Below are 21,337 nucleotides of genomic sequence, written 5' to 3' on the forward strand. Positions count from 1 at the left end.
ATGCAACGGTTTTGCCTTTGTAGAAGTTAGAGCTATTGGCATTGTAAATGACAACATTTTTATTTATGTGTTCGTTTTGAAAACAGATAAATAAATGGCATTGTCATTTATAATGGCAATAGCCTAATCTCTCGCAAATGCCACACACACACACCCACAGAGAGCCCCCCCCACACAGAGCCCCTCCACACGGAGCCTCCCCACACACACACAGGCCCCCCCCACACACACCCACACAGAGCCCCCCCCACACACACTCAGACAGAGCCCCACTTGGGTCGTGGTTCTTATACCACTTTTTTAGTATATGGTTTGGTCCGCCTCTGAGTCCCAGTGTTTCTTAGTGCTATTTACTGGCCATACCTGTACCATGCGGTTTGCATCTAGTGCTTCGATAGCAGTTCATAGCTTCAATGTGCGGCACTCGTTCGGCAAGCAACAATACACAGCCATGGTACTTCTGATTAAGTAAAGTGTGAATTCTCCAATGTATAATACGTGCTCACTTTAGCCTCAAGTTTACATCTCATTGTGCAGTTCTCGTGCATTCGCTAAGGGTTTTACCAATGCGATATTCAAAAGCGGTCTGTCACCACCAGTGCTCTTAACAACAATCGAGGAGTATTTGGGCTGGCGCTGCTCATAGGCGCTCCTCGTTAATACTGCCAACTCTTACTTGGGCGAAATGCTTTTGTACGGACCTGCACATTGGTAGTTCTGCAGTTCTAATCATCCCTACCGACACGAAGATGAGAACGGAGGTGCACTTCCTACCTTGGTTCAGCCGGGAGTCTCTGCACTGCTTGAGCGCTAATCACAAACGCGTTACTCGGGACATGGTCTGTGTTTGAACGGCGCGCGGCTGTAACTCCTGAAGTCTCACGAGATGATGCGGAGCGTGACCTGCTCCTTTTGAAAACAATGATGTTAATGGCTCCCTGCATTGGAGTGAATTACTGTCCGTTACCGGTACATACTGTATTATTTTAGCGTATACGAACCTAGGTACTTTAAGGCTCATACGAGCATTTGCAAAGGCCTATTTATTAATGCCATAGTAGTGTCCAGGGCGCGAGACTGGGGTCCACGCAGGTGGACGGCGTCCCCTCACTCTTTTGAAAGGGTGGACGCCATCCCCCCTGCCAAGAAGCTGGGCCCCACAGAAATATGCTGAACGTGTCCCGGTGTAAATTTCAGACACCGGCACACGTTCAGCACGTTACGTCACGAGGTCATTTGCATACTATCAGGCCCCCCACTTCTTTTTATAGGCCCTGGTAGTGTCCCTGTGCATTACTGGGATTAACATTCCTGACATTAATAATCAAACGTGTGGCTCAGAGTAGCGTCCTCGCACAGTGCAAGCATGCCGGTTCCTTAACACTCGCATAATTTCGTAGTCCGACTAGGCATAAGTACAGTGAATCAATTGTCAATGCATATTACAGTGCACATTGGCTTGAGGACGTTCTATCTGGGGGATGACCTGACAGACAATGACACAGTATGAAGAGAAACCACCGGCACAAATTAAGCAGGCGTGGGTATGTTGCCCACTTACCTGCCCATGACAAAGGGGCAGTACGGGATGTACACTCTGATGCTCCTGCAACCTGCATGGCACTTACCCGAAAGATCCTACAGTTCAGTATGCCCCCACAGGAGAGGCACTGGACCCGGTCCTTTGGCCCCACGTGAAAGAAGCCGGCGCTGGCCAGGTGTGCGCCAAACGCTGTGCCACGGTCGGACACCTTTCGAAGAACCTCAGCCTGTAGAGCTCGCGCGTAGTTCTTGTTCTTCGCGCCATCTTGCTGGTGCTCGAGCACAGAGAGACAAGTCAGGCCCCGGGCCGCGCTGTGATTGGCTGACGTCACGGGGGTGTCCCGGGCCGGCAGCCAATCACAGCGCAGCCCGGGAATGACGTCACGGGGGTGTCCCGGGCCGGCAGCCAATCGCAGCGCGGCCCGGGACAAAGGGGCGGGGCTTAAAAAAACACAGCGAAACGCCCCCGAATCGCGTTTTCTGGAGACAGCGCGATTGACAGCCTCTGTCTCCCAATGGCTAGCCTCCATTTATGGAGCTAGCCAATGAGAGACAGAGGCGGGTCATCAAGCCGATATTGAACTCAAGAGGTTTTTTTAGCGCTTGCGCACTACGTGCGCAAACCGCAGGCAAAACCTAAAAAAGGATGACTTGAATAAGAGCAGCTCATTACTCAAGAAGGTTCCTTTGCTTGGTTTTGTGTAAAACTATTTAGTAATTTTTGAGGAATTAGCTTTAAAAAAAGTGTTGTTGTAGGCCTCAAATTGATAAAAACCCTCAATCAATCGAGATAAAGATAACTGGACTGAAAGGAAACAGCACTGCTTTTATTTTATTTTTTTTAGCTTTTTTGCTTTTTAATGAGATTTGGCAGTGGTCTCCAGAGCCATGTAATTTCTCCTTGCCTGGCACTAACCAGTTGATGTAGATTCACAGGTTTTCACTGAGTTTCTAGCAGAGTGACATGAGGCATCAAATACTCATACTTTTTTTCTGCTTGTCACTGTATAAGACTGTCGGATTGGGGTACCAAAATGCTATTGCCAGAACCTTAGAAAGTACTTGAGTTTTAAATCACTTGTACTGATTCTCAGGAATTCTAGTCAATGGTTTCAAACTGAATAATTACAGAGCTTCGGCAAAGAGGCAGATCCCGTGACCAGTTAGTATCAAAACAGATACACTTTGAATTTCCCTGTCAACCTTTGGAAAAAGCGCTTGGGAGATTATTACTATTCACCTGTTAAGGTTATTAAGTACAAAGAATGTTTAGGTATCATGGTGAGCTAGTTTTTAAATGCATAACTGTTTAGGGTATTCAGCATTCTTGGAAGACTCTCGCTAACATAATCCTAACCATAATGAATTGTGCTTTTTCCAAGAATAGGGTGACTACTTTGTGCTGCTAAAGGAGGTTGGTAAGGGTTTGACGGGTGTTAGATATGTGCCGAAATCAGTGCTAAATTTGAGCTTGTGGTTTCAGGTGCTCGGTACTTGCACTTAATTGGCAGCACAGGCACTATGACAGTCTGCCACATAGTGGTGATGTTTTTCTAATTTAGAGTTGAGCACAATACTAGCTGTTTATTAATTTTATATACATTAAAAATGACTAATATTTGCCGCCTAATGGAATTGTTATAGCGTTGGGTGGCCTGGAATAGTCTGAATTGATAGCGGGATGGGCAATGGGTGGCACATGCTGTAGTGGACAACTGACGAGGGCCATGTCACTCTTTTTTTTTGTTTTGTTTTGTTTTTCAAATTAAGATTTGGCCAAAATAGGCGTAATTTTCAACTTTTTTCAAATTAAGCTCTGGCAAAAATTACCTCATCAGCCCAATTTAGAATGAATACATGGCTATGTATAAACTCTAAATCAAGTGTATGCAGGCTGCTATGACCAAGACCCTTTATAAACTGTATGTCCCCGTTGTCTGATTCACAATTTCGTTTTATGGTAGAGCATACATTTGGGGGAAGTAGTAAAGAATAGATTGATCCTGGCACCCTGAGACAAAGAAACCCCAGCAACAGGGGCTCAGGTTTTAAGACGCAATGAAGCATGTGTTGGGTGTGTTGCAGTGAGGGGGGAAACTACTTCTCTAATATGGGATAATTTATTTTTCACCCTTGTGGAATCACAAGGTAGAAAAGCATAATTCACAGCAGTAAAATAGCATTACTACGGGGGGCGTGGCTTGGCGGGCGAAGATGGCGGTCGCAGCCTTGTAGAGCTCCCGTCGGCCCGGACTTAATCCGTTCATTTATCCTGGCCCCCGAGCCCGCAGTTGTTACCCAGTGACTGGCACCGATCCGGTGGAGTCCCCGGCCTGCTCCGGTGTATCGATCCTGCGCTTTTATCTCTCCTGAGACCAAGAAGAGGAGACGGCGACGTGCGGCCTGGTGACCGGCTGGAGACCGGGGACCTCGAGTTTCGAGACGCCCGGTGGCGGTTGCGGGTTCGCGGGTATTGGTGGCATCCACTGCGCAGCTCTTGGCTCAGCTCTACTGCTACGGTTGCCCACGGATCACGGAGACGCCACTCATTCCTACGCCTTGGGCGGACACTCGTGGGCGACGAGGCGTGGTGGAGGCCTGTCACGCCCTGGTGAAGCCGGGACCTTGAGTTTCGCGACCTCGGGCCTGTGCCGGCCTGCCCACTTCCTTCTTGGGGACTCCTATATCGACGTTCCATCCCGGGGCCTGGGGCCTCCAGCGCTCGTAGCAGTTCCCAGGGGTTCCTGAGACTTGTCGGGAGTGGTGCCCGCCCTGCCCAGTGTGCGGTCCCGGCGAGCCCGCGATCGGCCATGACCAGGGCTGGCGGAGGCGGCCCGCCTAAGCATGGCCCTATCGATAAATTCACGGGGCCTAGCGGTGGCTCTGGGGCGGCTGGCGGCAGCGGCGGACCTGGGCCGGACAATGCAGCGATCCTGGCGGCCATCACCCAATCCCGGGACATGCTTGATGCTAAAATTGGGGCGGTAGGAGCGGACGTTACACTGCTGCGCCAGGACCTCCGCAATGCGGTGGAGCGGATCACCGAGACCGAATCCCGAATCACGGTGACCGAAACGGACATTGGCGCCCTGAAGAAGAGGATGGCGGAGGTGGAGTGTGTCCAGAAGGCACTGGCGGCCCGAGTGGAGGACGCCGAAGGGCGCGCACGGAGGAACAACCTCCGCTTCATTGGTTTTCCGGAGCGGTGCGAGAAGGACGACATGGAGCGGTTCTTGACCCAGTGGCTGGAGAGCTGGCTCCCCGAAGGGGCACTGTCCACGTGCTTCGTGATCGAGAGGGCGCACAAGGCCCTGACCCAGCGACCGCCGGAGGGTGAGCATCCCAGGCCAGTCATCGCCCGGCTGTTGAACTATCATGACCGCGATGTTATACTGCGGGAGGCGAGGGACAAAGGCTCGCTCACCTTTGAAAATCATACCATCATGATCTTTCCCGATTACACGAGGATGGTGCAGCAGCAGAGACAATCCTTTGTGGCCGCTAAAGCCAAGTTGCGGGGCCTGAAGCTCCAATACTCCCTCCTGTATCCGGCCCGCCTGCGAGTGGTGTACCAGTCCCGGACACATTTCTTTGATTCACCCGAGGAGGTATTCCGTTGGACCGACGAAGCAGTGAGACTCAGGCCGCATGCCCAGCCGGGGCTGGACCCGGGCAAGTCCCAGGGATCGTCGCCGGAGCGGACGAATCGCCCGAACCGAAAGGGTCGACACCGGAGGTCACGATCGCGGAAGAGGTCGGCCTCCGCCAGTGCATCGCAGACGGATGGTGCGAGGGACTCGGAACACTCTGATACCGGCAGCTGAACATGGATGGGGACTGGACCTTGTTTGCCGGGTACTGAGTTGCCCTACATTGGCTGGTGAGACTGTTCTGTTGTGACTTTCTTTATGCCAGTCTATACACGTCTGAGGAATCCTATGACTCTTGGCGGGAACGCAATGGGGCTCGGGAGGCGCCTTCTGTGGGCCTCAGACCCTCACGGTTGTGGGTGTTGTGGGGGGGGTGGTGAATGTGTGCTAATCGGGGTGTTGGGATCCATTGGTATGGCGGGCCCTGGGTTCTCCGTTTTGGACCCGGGTCTCTCTATGCCGCGACAGATACTTCAATGTTCTCTGAGGTATTGGGGTGGGGGGAGCGGGGCTCGGGGGGTGTTCTTCGGTTGCTGATGTTTGGGGGGGCTTGGGTCTGGGAGGGTCTGCTGAGTGTTGGGGTTGGGGGGGTGGGACCACACGTGTATCTTGCTATTGATTTTGTTGATTTGTGGGGTGCGCCGGGGTGGTGCGGAGGGCCGGGTGTGTTGATGATGGCTGATCATACGACTGTGTCTCCTCATAAGGCCCTTCGTGTTGTGACGTGGAATGTGAGAGGAATTCTGGATAAAATCAAGCGTGGGGCCGTGCTACGTTGGGTGAAAAGAGAGATGGTGGATGTGCTGCTACTTCTGGAGACCCACATGCTGGGCTCTAAGGCCCTTAGCCTCCAGAGGTTCGGCTTTCAGCAGGTGTACCATGCGGGCTTTACGACAGGCTCGCGGGGGGTGGCTATCTTGGTCCATCGCAGGGTGGCGTACGTGCATGAAAAGCAATGGATTGACCCTCAGGGCCGATATATTTTCATCAAGGGCCTGCTGGGTACCGAGCAGGTGGTTTTTGGTAGCGTGTATGCCCCCCCCCCCTGCAATGGGCCTTGTCTGAGCGACTGTTTGCGTTGTGGGACGAGATTCCGGATGTGCTGACCCTGGTAGGAGGCGATTGGAACGAGGTTATGGATGCGGGCTTGGATCGCCTGAGGCGGGTGCCAGTTGTTGTGGATCCCCCCCCCTGCTGCTGCTCCCACCAAACTGCGTGCTACAGTGAGTGGTCTGGGCTGGGTCGATGTTTGGCGACATTTTCATCCTGCTGCGCGTGAATTCACATATGTATCGGCGGTGCATGGGTCCTTCTCGAGACTTGATTATCTGTTTGTGCCGGGTGCCTGTCTGAGTCGAGTCAGGGATGCTGTGATACTCCCCAGAGGTTTGTCTGATCACTCCCTGGTTCTGGCTACCATAACCCTCCCCTCAAAGAGACAGCCGTTTCGTTGGCGGATGTCGTCTTGGCAGTTGCAACAGCCTGAGTATGTGCATCACCTGCGTGAGGCGATTGATCACTATTGGCGAGAGAACCTAGTGGGAGATGTGGATGCAATGGTGGTGTGGGAGGCGCTGAAACCCACGTTGCGGGGCATTGATATCGCTTGGTGCGTGGCTGCTCGGCGGAAGCATCGGGAGGCCATTGTGACCGCCGTCGCCCGCGTGGAAGAGTTGGAGCAGCGTGGCCAGGTTGGGGGCGACGAAGGCGTGGTACGGCAGCTTCTGCAAGCCCAGCAGTTGTACGCCTCCGTCCTTTACGACGAAGCCAGGCAGGCGTGGCTCGCCACGCGCAGCAGGGTGTATCAGTGGGGCGACAAGTCCTGTACTATGCTTCACAGGTTATGCCAGGCGACCTTCCAGCCCCTTGTGTTGCCGGGTCTTACAGCGGAAGACGGCTCGGTTATGACCGACCCGGACATGCTCGCGGCTAGCTTTGCCCGCTATTACGAGACGCAATACGCCCCCGTGATCACCTGGAGACGGGTGAGATCTCCGCCTATCTTGATGACCTGTTACCGCAGGCCGTCCCCGATGAGACCAGGACCGCTCTGGACGCCCCGCTTACAGCTGAGGAACTCGGGGAGGCCCTTGGTCAATTGAATACTGGAAAGGCGCCGGGCCCGAGCGGCTACCCGTGCGAATTCTATAAAAAGTTCCACCTCCAGCTGGGGCCTCACTATCGGCGCGCATTGGAGGCGGCGCGGACCCAGGGGGAACTGCCACCGGACTGGCGCCATGCCGAGATCGTGGTCTTCTTGAATCCCGGCAGGGCGCCGGACAGGCACGACTCTTACCGGCCAATTTCCCTTTTAAACATCGAGGCCAAGATTCTGGCTAAGGCCTTGGCGAACCGCCTGTTGCCCCACATTGCTGACCTGGTCCACCCCGACCAGGCCGGATTCATGCCCCGTAGGGCCACTCGGCATAATATCCGACGGGCGCAGGCGGCGGTGGATGCTATGAGTATTAGGGATGAGCAGGCGGCACTCCTACTGGCGGATATGGACAGAGCCTTTGATTCTGTGAGCTGGGCATACCTGTTTACTCTGTTAGCCCGCCTCAACCTAGGCCCGGTGTTCTTGTCGTACGTCCGCCTGCTTTACACTAACGTAACGGCCTCGGTAGGAGTGGCCGGAGCTACCTCTGGGCGCTTCCATATAGGTCGGGGTAGTCGACAGGGCTGCCCTCTGTCCCCGTACCTATTCGCCCTTGCCATGGAGCCCCTTGCGTCGCGGGTGCGAGCGGATGCCCAGCTGAGTGGTTTTGTCTGGAACGAGGACCTGGTGGATAGGATTGCGCTGTATGCGGATGACGTCCTCTTCTTTCTCACCGACCTACGGCTCTCGGGTCCCCGGGTTCTGGAGGTCATGCGTGCGTTTGGCGAGGTCTCGGGTCTTCGACTTAACCTTAATAAATCGACCCTGTGGGTGCTGGGTGGCGGAGTGATTACTGACCCTTGGGCTGACGGGCTGCGGGTGGCAACGAATGGCCTGAAATATCTGGGCATTTTCCTCTCGGAGTCGCGGGTCGTGGCCTGGGCACGTGGTGTCCTGCCAGTGTGGGAACGGGTCCAGGCTGATGTCAAGACTTGGTCCAGGATGCCGCTCACTATCTTTGGGAGATCGGCCATCTTCAAGATGGTGGCGCTTCCACGTCTCCTATACCAACTCCAGAATTTCCCATACCCCATTGGCCAGGAGTGGTTCCGTCAAGTTAATTCTGTGCTGGGCCGCTTCCTGTGGGATGGCGGTGCGGCCAGGGTGGCGTTGAAGACGTGCTTTTTGTCTACGTACTGTGGTGGCCTGGCCACCTCGGACCTCCTCTCCTACTACCAGGCTTCCCAACTGCTTGTTCTTAACGAATGGTGGTACGGCGATAGGGGAGACCCAGCATACGCCCTGGAACGATCGCTCATGGGCGATCACACGCTCCACACCATCCTATATTCGGCTTGCCTGCGCCGTGTGTTGCCTTCGGTTACCAGGGTGGTCTTTGCTGTGTGGCGACAGGCACTGCGCCGCATGGGCTGGTGGGGCAAGTTGACGGCTGAAACGCCACTTTGGCATAATGGTCTGCTCTCGGAGCTGGCGGCCCTGACCGGCTTTGAGGGCTGGGAAGCCATAGGTGTTACACAATTGGGCCAGGTCATGTCCGGCACCACCCTCAAATCCTTTGAGGAACTCCGCGCGGAGTTCCAAATGCCTTAGTCTCAGTTCTTCCGCTACCTGCAGCTGCGCCATGCCCTCACCCCGAGCATCGCCGGTCTCGATTCCTTGCCGGAGTTTAGCCCGGTTGAAGCTAAAGTGTTTATGGGAGATCTGGGGGACAGAAAGGTCTCCAGGATATATCAAACGCTGGTCATCCACTGCTCCTTTACCCTGCACTCTCTTCCGGCGGCGTGGGAGGTGGACATCGGCCCTCTTGATGAAGACGATTGGAGGGAGGCGTTGGAATCCCCGCGTGGAACCGCCATTGCTGTCCGGCTCCGGCTCATCCAATTTAAATACTTGCACCGCGCCTACTACACATGTGAACGGCTGTGGAAGGCTGGTTTGATTGCATCTTCGGAATGCTTGCGCTGTGGGACGGTGCCTGGGTCCCTGATGCATACGGTGTGGACGTGTGGCCGGCTGGCTGGGCTCTGGAGGGGTGTGTGGAGTTGTCTGTCCGAGGTCCTGGGCTGGGACCTTCCCCGTACCCACCGGCTAGGATTACTGCACATTATGGAGGGGGTTGGAGGTAACATTTATAAGCGCCACTTGTTGCTCTTGGGGCTGGTCGTGGCTAAGCGGGATCTGGCCCGGGCATGGAAAGCGGTGAGGGCCCCCCCCTGTCTGCGTGGAAGGCTGGGCTAGATTATTTCATGGGTCTGGAGAGGCCGATCTTTGAAGCGAGGGGCTGCCCGCGCAAACACTACAAAATATGGAAGCGATGGGCCGACTACCGGGGTCTGTCCTTGGATCCCCCGGCGGAGCGAGAGGAGGACATTTGACTACAGTGACATTGTTGGCCCGAAGCAGCAACGCTCTTGTGGCACTACACCTGCATATTTTACTTTATTGCTTTCTGTACACGTGTGGTAGGTGGGGTGGGGGGGGGTGTTTGGGGCTGGGGGGGGCGGAGTTGTGGGATAGGGTGGGCCACTGGGGGGTTTCTATACTGAGCCTATTCTTGAGTCTGTTCCATCATTTGCTGCCTACGTGATTTGCTGTATTGATATTGTCGTGGTGATCTTCGGTCTTGGAGATGCCACGTTCTCACTGATCATTTGCTCAATAAAATTGGTTGTGAAAAAAAATAGCATTACTACATGTTAAAGAAATACCAATTTACTGGGGATTTTGATTAATAGACTGGTGGAAAGTGGCGATGAGGTGTGTACCTAGACACATCGTTTTCTACTTTAAAGGAAGACTGAGAATTGTATTTGAAAATGTGTTTCAATATTTAAAAAAAATCTGCCGGTGAAAGTAACCTTTGACCACTGTTCTCTTCTGTTTTTCCCAGGCAATTCAACAGTTATTTCGCTAAAGATTATACGAGAACAAGGATTTGTTGGAGATATTGTTGTCCATTTGACATCCAGACCTAATTTCTTGTTCTTACCTGCTTACCATGCAACAGAGAATCAGGACTACTTAGTTATAAATAAAACAGTAATCATCTTGGATAACCAAACTGTTGCCTTGTGCCAAGTGGTCATTCTATCCGTAAGTTATTAAAATCATATGAATGAAATGGAAATACTGATGATGTGTTTTGTGTATTCCTCTTAAGAAAATGCAGGAAAATTAGAGTAGCTTGTACTATGAAGTTCACAATATATGCACACCAGCAGCATTTATATGAAGAGGAGGAAGGTAAAACTTAAAACAGATTTAAGCAAGTTGGGGTTAAACATTGTTGAAGGACATTTAGAGGCTAGCATTGCTTAATTAATGTAGGCTGCCTCTGTCATACAGACTGATCCCATTTTTACAAAGTGTTGCAAGTTGTTAAAATTGTTCCTCGTGGTACATGTCTCTTTTTTATTGATCACTGGATCTAGGCGTTCTTCACTCATGTGGCCAATCCAACCTGTGTGTCAGCAAATACTATATAATTATGTTTTGATTAATATAAACACATGTTAACCAGTAAGTCAATAGTAGCAATAAACTAACAAAAAATATATAGAGAGAATCGGAGTGGCTGAGGCCAACCAAGATGGCTGCATTTTAATAGCTCTCCTTACCTCACTGAAAAACCCACACTAAAATCATGTGTCCAAGATCTGAAAAATGTGATCTTTCTAAAGCCATAGAGTAAGGAGACAATTCTCATGATGGTACTGTACATGCCGTGAAAGTGGTACCATGAGAAGAGGTCGAGAACACTGCAGCAGCAAAGCACCTTCTCCCCTTTGGCTGCCTGCTACCTTGGCACTGCCCGCTGTGTGACTGAGACCACAGCTTGGAGTGGACGGAGGATGCAGATAACTCAGTGGAAAGGCAGTCTGGCTGCATAAGTGAAGAGTGAAACCAGAGGTGAGGAGATGTCTGGTCTGAAATGCTGTAGATGGCCTGGATAAAATGGCATACAATACTGCCCTTGAGGCCACAACATCCAGAAGGGAAGGTATTTTGCCACAGGATTTACAAATGGCAAGAGATCACTGATATTCCTACCAGCCTATTGATTTGCTGTGTAGAGAAACTAAAATACTTGCAAAGATTCCGAACAATAGACTAACTTTACATATCAGTATTCTCATTCACCCAGATTAGTCTGGATGTTTGCTGTCTAGATTGAGTTTCTTAGCATGTGTAGACTGCATAACAACTTGTCATTCCCTGGAATGTAGATAAACCAGCTGTGTAAGTATCACTGGGCATGGATAAGGCATTCAGCTTGGTTAAATGTCCTTTTATGTTCCCCTTATTGAAGAGAATAGGTTTTGAACTGTGCTTTACATCCTGGCTAAGACTCCTGCCACTGTTTAAGGCAGTCTCTTTGTCTACAGTTGCTATGCAATGACCCTTGACCAGTACTTTGAGGTATCCCATTTGAGTTGTGTATTTAAGACGGTGTCCTTGTTTTCATCAAATTCATGTCATAAAGTGCCTGAAGACCCTATCTCCAGCATATTGGTTTGTAACCACCATTCAAGGATTGATGCAACTGGCTTGCTCCAGGCGATGCTAATAAACAATGTGTTATGGTATGATATGTTATGTCAATTTAGCTTACTATAGCACACAAATCACACCCAAATGTGCATCTGAGTGCTTTGCTTGAAACACAATGTAGTGTAGTTCCTATATTCCCAATAGGCACTGCGCATTGGAATAATATATACTATAGATTTGACGTAGGACTGAGGTCTACTAGGTCTATATCGAATATATTAGACTTAATTGTGAGTGCCAGATAGCTCAGAGGTCACTAGAAACTTTCTTGAATGAACAAGGAGGGATTAGTTTCTGACAACCGCTTAAAACATGACAACTTTGTTTCCCAAGAACAAGAAATGTATCTCTAGAGTCGCGGAAACAATAGATAGATATTTCACTCAGTCAATCGTGCATGCTTCGTTTCACCAGAGGTGCAGAGAAATAAAGAGACGGGCTATTTCAATAAAAATTTATTGAACAGTCTTCTGTCTCATGCAGGAGAAATGAACTGCTACAATCGTAATACTGGTTGCAAAGTACAATGCGTACAGTACAAAGAGTATTATAAAATAAAACTGTAAAAGGATTATATGGTTTCTAAGCCATAAAATACATGGAATACATACATTAATAAATAAAGACTAAAAGTACTCAACTGGTGCTTCTAAAATACACCTACCCCGGTGTACCTAACGTAGGTCTAGTACAAGGAAAGAAGTAAGTGAGGTGTAGCTTAGTTTCAGTATTCTTTTGCTAAGAACCTATCCTAGAATTCTCTAAGAGTCTAATCAGCTCTGTACCTTGGTTTAGAATGAAGGAGGTCTGGTATCTCTCTCTCAGGACTCGATTTCCCAACAACCCATAAGGATAGCTTGGAAACACTGAAGCTGAATTCCTCGGCAAGAGAAAAGACAGAGTCTCTCTCAGTGCGTCTGCTGGAGGGTCGGCTTCCTTCGGCACTTGCTTCGGCGAGCTGTGTCGTGTAGGTAGATAGTTGAACTGCTCCAAACCACTGTGTGTTTGCCTGGGCAAGTGTGAGCATATTTATACCCTGAAGGTGCCGAGTTTGACGTAAGGTTGGATATAATAACATCATCAAAGACTCAGTTCTTTGAAAACTCCATGAGTTCTTGGTTAAATCAATATTCAAGCAAGGGGTTGTCCCTGACTGCTGAAGGCTGGTTTTTCCAAGAAATCGTTGTGGATTTTCAGAACTAGTGGAAGTAGCCATGCCGTATTTAGACTGCATAGGCTAAGTCTAAATATGGCTATGATTTCTATGCCTATATAAGGATAGGGTGATTTATACCTATATATGGGCATGAATCGGGAAAATTTCACTAGGGTCCTAAATTCATATACAACAACAGACAAGTCAATACAATGAGTTAAAATAGACCAGTCTTATGAAGTTTCCTAAGTTTATCATGATCTGTGCAGGAACAGATATGATATGGTAAATTATTTCAGTAGGAAGGGGCAAGTTAAGAAAAAGGCCTGCCTGTGCTTCTAGCCAAATGGTCGCAGGGGATGGTAAGTAAGACTTTATCCTTAGATCTCAAATTCACGACTTGGCGATAATAACAGCTTCTGATGAAAGCAGCTGGGGCCTATCAGACCCATTAAGGATTTGTGTGTAAGGCAGTACAGTTTGAAAATTGCTTTTCTTCTAACTGGCAGCCAATGTAAGGCAGAGCAGAAGGAAGATTACATTCAAGCTGAGCTGCGTTGTTTTGTACTACTTACCTGTAGGTCTCATTTACTGAGTTGAGTATTTCCATAGTCCATTTCCATAATCCAATCAACTGATAATCAGTGCCTGGACTAAGGTTTTCCTAGCAGTAAGAGGAAGAAAAGGAAATGCTTATCTCAGCATGTGCATCTTGTTGAAACAGTTTTACTTAATGGATGCAAGATGATCTTTCATTGATAAAGATTGATCCAGTTTCATGCCGAGGTTCGGAACTGAATGAATGGGCATGAGTTGATGACCTAGCTCAGAGGGCCACCATTCAGGAGACCAAAGTTTTTGGGCCTTATCAAACAGCATAATCTCTGTTTTGTCACTGTTTAATTGTAAACAGTATGTTGTCATATAGTCTGCAATCAGTTTCATGCCTTTAGCAAAACGGTCTTTTTACCTCATCTAGATCTTTATCAGAAGAAATAACCAGCTTAGCGTAATCAGCATATGATAGTATTTTGAATCTGTAAGTTTTTACAATTTTGGCTAGGGTGCCATGTAGTTCCTAAATAATGTAGGGCTTAAATAAGAGCTTTGTTGGACTCCCTTGTTTATAAACATGGTGCGTGACTTAAATGAGCCAAGGAAAATTGTTTGTGTTATGTTTCCTAGAACATCTCTGAAACCCCAAAGAGCTGGTCCATAAATGCCTATCTTATGAAGCCTTTGAATCATCCTGGTGTGAGACACAGTATCACAAGCTGCGTAGAGGTCCAGCATAACCCAACATAGATGGAATACCAGCACCAACTGAGAGTCTTATGGAATCCAAGACTGCAACCAAGGCAGTCTCTGTATTATGGGAGGCGTTGAACCCTGATTGCTAGTGGTCCATGATCTTGTTCTCCTCTAGATAAGCTGAACGTTGTTGATTTATTAGGCCTTCCAACATCTTGCCCAAAAGTGGAAGCAGTGATATGGGATGATAATTTGTTACATTTTTAGATCCACAGTAACCTTCTGTAGTGTTGGAGAAACCAGTGCTGTTTTCAGGCCTGATGGATTTTCCCAGTGTCCACTAAAAAGAGACCTGATGGCAGGTGCAATCTGGTTAGAAAGTCAAGCTGAAATCCTTAAAGGACATAGGTCTAAGTGGGAGCCAGATTTGGCTTTCTCTAACATCTTCTGTGTCTGTTTGAGGGAAAATTATTTAAAACTTTTCCAAACTACAAACACTATTATCAGGGGAGAGTTGTAATTTGGTACATCGTCGGATTGATCAAGAGGACTAGGAAAGTTTTTAGTTTATTCTCTAAAAAATCTGCAAGAGAATCACAGAGATCTTGCGAAGTCAAAATAACCTGGGAAAAGGCGTGAGGTTTAAAAAAATTATTGACGATTTTACATAAGTGTTTAGATTAATTGCCTGCTTGTTCAATTTGGTTAATGATGTTAATTTTCTGTACTAATTTGATTTTCTTATGCTATATGGAAATAATTGATTTACATGCATCTTTATCCTTTTGTATTTTTGTCTGATGCCGTCTTCTTGCCAGCTTTTTGCATGATGATTTTTTCTTTCTCAGCTCCGTAGAGTACCAAGACATCTAAGCTTAGTTTTAGATCCTATTTTAAGAGGAGCCATACTGTCAAATGCAGAATTTAGGAACCTGAGATATTCTGCTAGTGCTCGGTTAATATCATTGTCCTGAGAAACCATTGTGAACATAAAGACTTTAGAAAAAGTGTCATGGGAGACTATTGTCTTGAAGCTCTTTTGTCGGCTATCTTTGACCTTTCTGCCCCATCTGTTTTAAGAACCTGGAAACATAATTTTCCAGATGAGAGGTAGAGAGAGGTCACTGGTCATAGATTTAAAATTAGTAAAAGTATGGCCTGTTGATTAGGGAGGGTCCTTAATCTTCTGGTGTAGACCCAGCATTTCCAGATCCATAATGAGATGTGCAAAATCTAGGTTAGAGGAGTCTCCCCCGTGCTAGTTAAAATCACCCAACAAAAGAAAAGTCTGTGATGACAGTACATGCGTGGTGATTTATTCTGTTAAACGATAACTAAACTCTTTTTTTAGTCCCGGGGGATGATATACAACTGCTCCTTTCCAGCTATTCTCTAAGGAAAACTCAATTTTAAAAATGCACTGTTCTGCCCAATCTGCTATTAAGGTGTCAATAAATTAGACTTTAGCCATGCCTTGAAAGGTGATGGCAATGGCAAATCCAGTTCTAACTTCTTTGTCGAGCCTGAGCTTTCGGTAATTCTCTGGGAGTGCTAAGGTAATAGATGGAAGGGTAGTGGGGTTCAACCAGGTTTCCATGTAAAAAACAGACTTCTGGTGACAAAGAAATGGGTAGTTCCCATAGTTCTGTTTCATGTTTTGGTAAAGATCTCACATTGCAGAATTAGCTGTTGGGGTTAGGTAAAAATAGGGGAAATGAGAGATATGAGATAGCCCTGATGACCTTTGTGTTGTATTCCCACCATGACAAGTGGTGTTATCTGCAAGAACTGCTACATGTGTTTTAACTCTAGATTTATCATAAGTGCAGGTAAAGTTGCAAACTGTACAGGCCATAGGACCTTCTAGACAATGCAGGAAACGGCTAATGCAGTATGTAGCCTGAGCAGTAAGAGACATAAACATGTCTCCAAGATGGTGTAAAGCCATAGAAGAATCGCATATTCTAGAGGGGTGACTGACCTCTATAGTGGAAGGTGCAGGGGTCTTGGCAAAATTCGGGCGCAGACTGACGTTGACGAGCTTGCATTTGGTGCAGCGCGCCTGCTGCACGTGTCCATGTTCGCATCAGCTTTATGTAGTGTGCCCTGATAACAAATAGGCTGCAAGTCTCCCAAAAGAGTAGTTTTGGCAAGCCTCAACTGGCAACAAGGAAGTGGGGCAATTAAGGAATGCTTTCTCCGCTATAATCTGTTGGATACCGCTGCGAACCGGAGAGCATGCAGTGCAAGGTAAAACCAGAAATAAACCTAATTAAATAACATAGGCTTTAACTTTAAAAACAATAGGACAAATGTTAGTTTTGCTTCACTGCTTGCCTGTGACTGCAGCGTGTCAGATAATGTTGTATTAGGGTATTTTACTTACACTATTTAGGGTTAGGGGGAGGACAAGAAATATATTCTGTCCAAGTGAAGCTAAAGATCATGGACCAGGGAGTAAAAACAAAATTTCCAGGCTCCAGTGTAGACCTCTTGCTTACTATCTACCAAACCCCAGTTCATCGTTGAGGTGCTCAGGTCATGAGCTGGCCTGTCCTCATGAAATCCCATAACTGGACTGCGGGAACGATCCAGGTAAATCTCTAGGACACATTTATAGTGTCTACCCAGGATCAGTGGAACATGCAACCAGGAAGCAAGCCATGGAGCAAGTCACGTGAGTGTAATGTAGTATTCAGTTTAGTCAGTATTGGGCATTTAAATGCTGACTATATGATATTAGTTCTTTCTTAGCTATGCTTAATTAATAAGAATCTGACTCCATTGTCAGTGTGGCAATCAAAGATACTCCATGTCAGGTCAACTTGCCTGTCTCAGGGCCTGCATGATTTTTTCCCTAAAGAAACGCAATGTTGCTATTGCTACTTTCGAAGAATGAGTGAACCTTAAAGCATTTGGGGGGCAGTGCCCATTCCACAGATGTTCTAGGTCAGGAATGAATACCTAGTTTCTCTAGTTATTTGTGAATGATGTGGTTGAAGCCGGGCCTGGTCCAGTTGCAGGGCCCCATGCTCTCCCTCACCATAAGTTGCCCTAAAAAGCTGGTCTCCCCTCTGCAGTGTCAGCATTGGTCGGGAATAATAGTATTAATATAACCAGGGTAATTGAAATACCAAAATTATTCTTGAATAAGTAACAAATGCTTTTTATAAAATCGTTTGCATTTTAGATGATAATGACTATATTAGTCTTTGGTTGTGACTGTAGTTATGCATTAGAACTTTAGTTTTTAGTTTGTTGGTCTACATCACACAAAGTCAATAGGCGACTCCAGTTGTCCTATCTGATGAACAGTCTTCAAACCTATGAGCAGCCACTTATTGACATTGGATGTGGAGTCGAGTGAAGTGTCTGCAGGTGTCTGAGTAAATCTACTGATCTCAATCAAGCTACATATATTAAAGAGATGTTATATAAGAAACCACTTCACACACCACAAGGAACATTTATATTAAATTTCAATACTCTGCAGATGAAGTATCAAGAACATTTACCAGTGTCGACCACATCTGTTATTTTTGACACTCATTATCCAAATACTGTGGGCCTCTCACTCAGAATTGGGTAGTTACCAGGAGGAAATACTAACCAAGGAAATACCAAATCTATTGGGTGTGCTTTTTCATGTATTGGCCACAAATAACGTCCCTCCCCCTTTACCATGAGTTGGTGTCCTTTGTACAGTTCACCTAGTACTTGGGGTCTGAACTCAAATGTCAAAATCCATGGGCATTGTACTTGGAAAATAAAACATCTTCCTTCATATTGTTATAATACAAACTATGGGGCTTATTACGATGCCAGTCGGATGAGCATCTGACTGACATCATTTCCTGAGTGGAACGCCCGACAAGTAGTCAGTGGTTTCACTCCGATATTATGATGCGAACGCCAGCATGGTGGCCGGAAATATATCCTTTGCCATTAGCCCGGAAAAGGGCCACAGCACCAGCTGCAATAGTACAGGATATGTTTCTAAACATCATTGCACCGTGTGCCAGGCACCATGAGGTGCCCCTCAGGCCACACAGTGGAGGCCTAGGTGGACGGGGACCCTGCTAGGGGCCCCTAAAGTCCCTTTTCAACAGCCTTTCCATGTCAGAAAGGCAGACATGGAAAAGCTGTCGGATTGGGACATCCTAATCCCTACAGTGGTGCCTCCGCAGGCACTGCCTCCATTGTAGGGATTAGGCCTCCGACCGATGCCCTGACATCATTGATCCTGTTGGAGGGGGTGATTGATTCCTCTGACAACATCGCTCTGTCAGCCGGCATCGTACTCCAGTGGTAGGTCCTATGCCTTGCATGTCAGATGGACCGCCACCGACAGCCTGACATCCTAGGTGACATCCTAATAAGGCCCTATGCCTGCAATGACTGCCTACAGAAGGCAGACGCTCAGAACTTCTGCAAAAGCTTCCATTAATTTACGTTCCGGAGAAACAAGTGTTCGGTACGAATCCCACAGCAGCATTTATTTATTTAGCAAATGGAGATACATTTCAAGAGGTGCTTATTTTCTGACATATTACTATGTTATGGTATTCTTCTACAAGTACGCAAAGTATGTCCCCTTATACCTGGGTTCCCATTGGTGAACAGGTTTGGAGATTTTTTGAAAGCATTGTAGAATTTTTTTTTGAGAAGGTCAATATAACTTAAAGATACTGAGCTACATAAGAAATAGTACATCTGAAGTCCCAGACGTATTCCTTGAACAGGTGCAAAGTTACTTCTTGTTGTAATTCACAAACATTGACAGTTGTAGGCTTGGAAAACTGTGCCAATCTCAGGTTTCAAGGCGTACTGTTGGCAATGCCATGTGACATGTTGGTCATACGATGTTTTTGGATCTTACTTTTTCTAAAATGCACTAGTATATTTTCTCATTTGGGAAGGTCACTTTGCAGTTGTATTTTTTTCTCCTAGGGGTAAATATTTTTCCACATGCAGAAACCTTTTTTCCTGCTCCCCACAGCATTTTGGGGTGCTTCGCTACTCTTCCGACCCTGAAAGGGGGTTTACTCGAGTTATTCGATTCCACAGTCATTACTTTTTCCACATAGTTATCGACTTGTCATACTTTCACACAATACATCATCTGTTGAAAAATCTGCATATTTCAGTAAAAAAATGTGTTTCTCGCTCAAACTTATCAAAAGTTCCTAAAAATATGGTGATTTGGGGGTCGCACAGAATGGAAGGCCCTTTGCAAATGTTAACTGGTCATCTTTTAGTTGCTTTTGTCTGTATTTGGGTGTTAAATTGATCCTAAAGAGTCAAAATATGTCCCCAGACAGTATTCCTATGTTTAAGAATAACAAAATAACGAAGCAATAGTATCACAAAATGTGTCACATTATTCTGCAGAATCACAAAATCTCAAGGCAGATCATGGTTGACAAATCAACTCCACACTTAATCAATCAATCTGCATTTGTACAGTGCAGCACTGTCACCCCTCGGGGTATCTGGGCGCTGAAGGTGCCCTGTCTCCATCATAAAGCCAAGTCTTGAGTTTCTTTCAGCAGTCTGCCAGGGAAGGTTCTGTTCACAGGTGGAGGGGCAGGTCATTCCAGGTGTTGGTGGCGATGTAGGAGAAGGAGTGGCTGTGACGGATGCGGGGGAGTGTGCACCAGCAAGAGAGGAGGAGCACAGGTGTTCTGCGTGTAGATGGAAGTTCAGTTGATGGTTGATGTAAGACGGTCCTTGATTGTGTAGAGCTTTGTAGAAGTGCATGAGGATCTTGAACTGTCATGAAATGAATGAAATTTGATTTGTAGAGCGCATGGCTGCCCGAAAGCATCCCAGCGCTTGCTTAGGGAACCCATCCTGGTATTTCCCTGCGAGATAACCCATTACTGTGCATCCCCAAGGTGAAAGTCAGGCATCCCGCTGCGAGGGGCCGTTTTGGAGATTAAGCAAGCTATTGCCCAGAGTTACAGAGTGGGACTCCATGATTGGAATAGGCACCAAGGCGAGAATTGTCAGGTCCGGGGAAATTTGAGCCCGAGACCCGCCGAGGCAGGGAATTGAACCCTGGTCCGGGCCAGACCTCTGCATCAGGGTCTGCCGCTCCAACCACTTGAGCCACACTTCTCCACTCTTCTAGATATGGAGGCAGTGAAGTCTTTGTGGTGAGTGGTGATGCAGGTCCGTTTGGGAAGGTCCAGGACGAGTTTGGCTGCAGCATTCTGGGATCCATCTGAAGTTTATGCAGAGCATGCAAAGGGAGTGGCAGTAGTAGTATGATTTTAACAGATCAAATACAAGTATTTTACTACTGGCAAAGGGTGTGAAGCAGGAGGAGGCGACTAAGTTGACTTGTTTCATGGTCAATTTGCTGTTGAAGATGTTGTCTAGGTTGCATGCATGGTCTGTTGGCGTGAGTGCTGGTCCGAGTTCTGCTGGCACCCAGCTGTGTGCACAAACAGAAGTGTTCTTCACAAAGATGCAAGAGGTTTATTACTGCATAATTGAAAAGAGTTTTGTTGTACAGTTATGTGGAGGTAAATGCTAAGCATCCTTCGGTGCATACTTGAGATACATACACTTTTGGCCATAAATTTGGCTTTTTGAATTGGGCCTACAATGTCAATATATTACAGATATATTACAGGATTTACAGTGTGTATATCAATTGCTCTAATTTCTGTTTTTTATTTTGGGAGGTGGAGTGCAACATGGACATCGGGACAAAAGAACAAATAATACCTGTGGTATTTTGTTCTTAATATTGCAGTGCTAGCCTGAAAAGTGTTTTAATCCGAGTCCCTCATTGCAACGAGCAAGCCCAGCAAGACAGTCCGCCCCTCTCCAGGAAGGTTTGGGTTAACCCACCAACAAAATTTAAAACACATTTGAGGGTTAACAATTCATTTGACACCACAATTTCCAAAAATATTTAATGGATAAAATGCCATGTTTCTGATTTTCAAAAAAACAAAGTCAGAAAGCTGCATTTACAGATATCCGACCTCTCATCAGTGCTGTACCCCAGGGACATCTCATTCCTCTAACATGCCACCCACCACTCCTAGGGGCTCA

At 47.4% G+C, this 21,337-nt stretch overlaps 1 protein-coding gene across 1 annotated transcript in view; it reads left to right on the forward strand.

Moving 5' to 3' along the window:
- The window catches only part of ADGRV1 (adhesion G protein-coupled receptor V1), a 1,865,288-nt gene that overhangs the window by 763,753 nt on the left and 1,080,198 nt on the right, over nucleotides 1-21,337 (forward strand). The window contains exon 56 of the mRNA XM_086963519.1: nucleotides 10,202-10,404. Coding sequence (XP_086819645.1) covers nucleotides 10,202-10,404 — 203 coding nt within the window. The remainder of the gene's footprint in view (nucleotides 1-10,201; nucleotides 10,405-21,337) is intronic.

Source organism: Lissotriton vulgaris, chromosome 3_1, assembly GCF_964263255.1.
Source record: "Lissotriton vulgaris chromosome 3_1, aLisVul1.2, whole genome shotgun sequence".
Classification (NCBI taxonomy): domain Eukaryota; kingdom Metazoa; phylum Chordata; class Amphibia; order Caudata; family Salamandridae; genus Lissotriton; species Lissotriton vulgaris.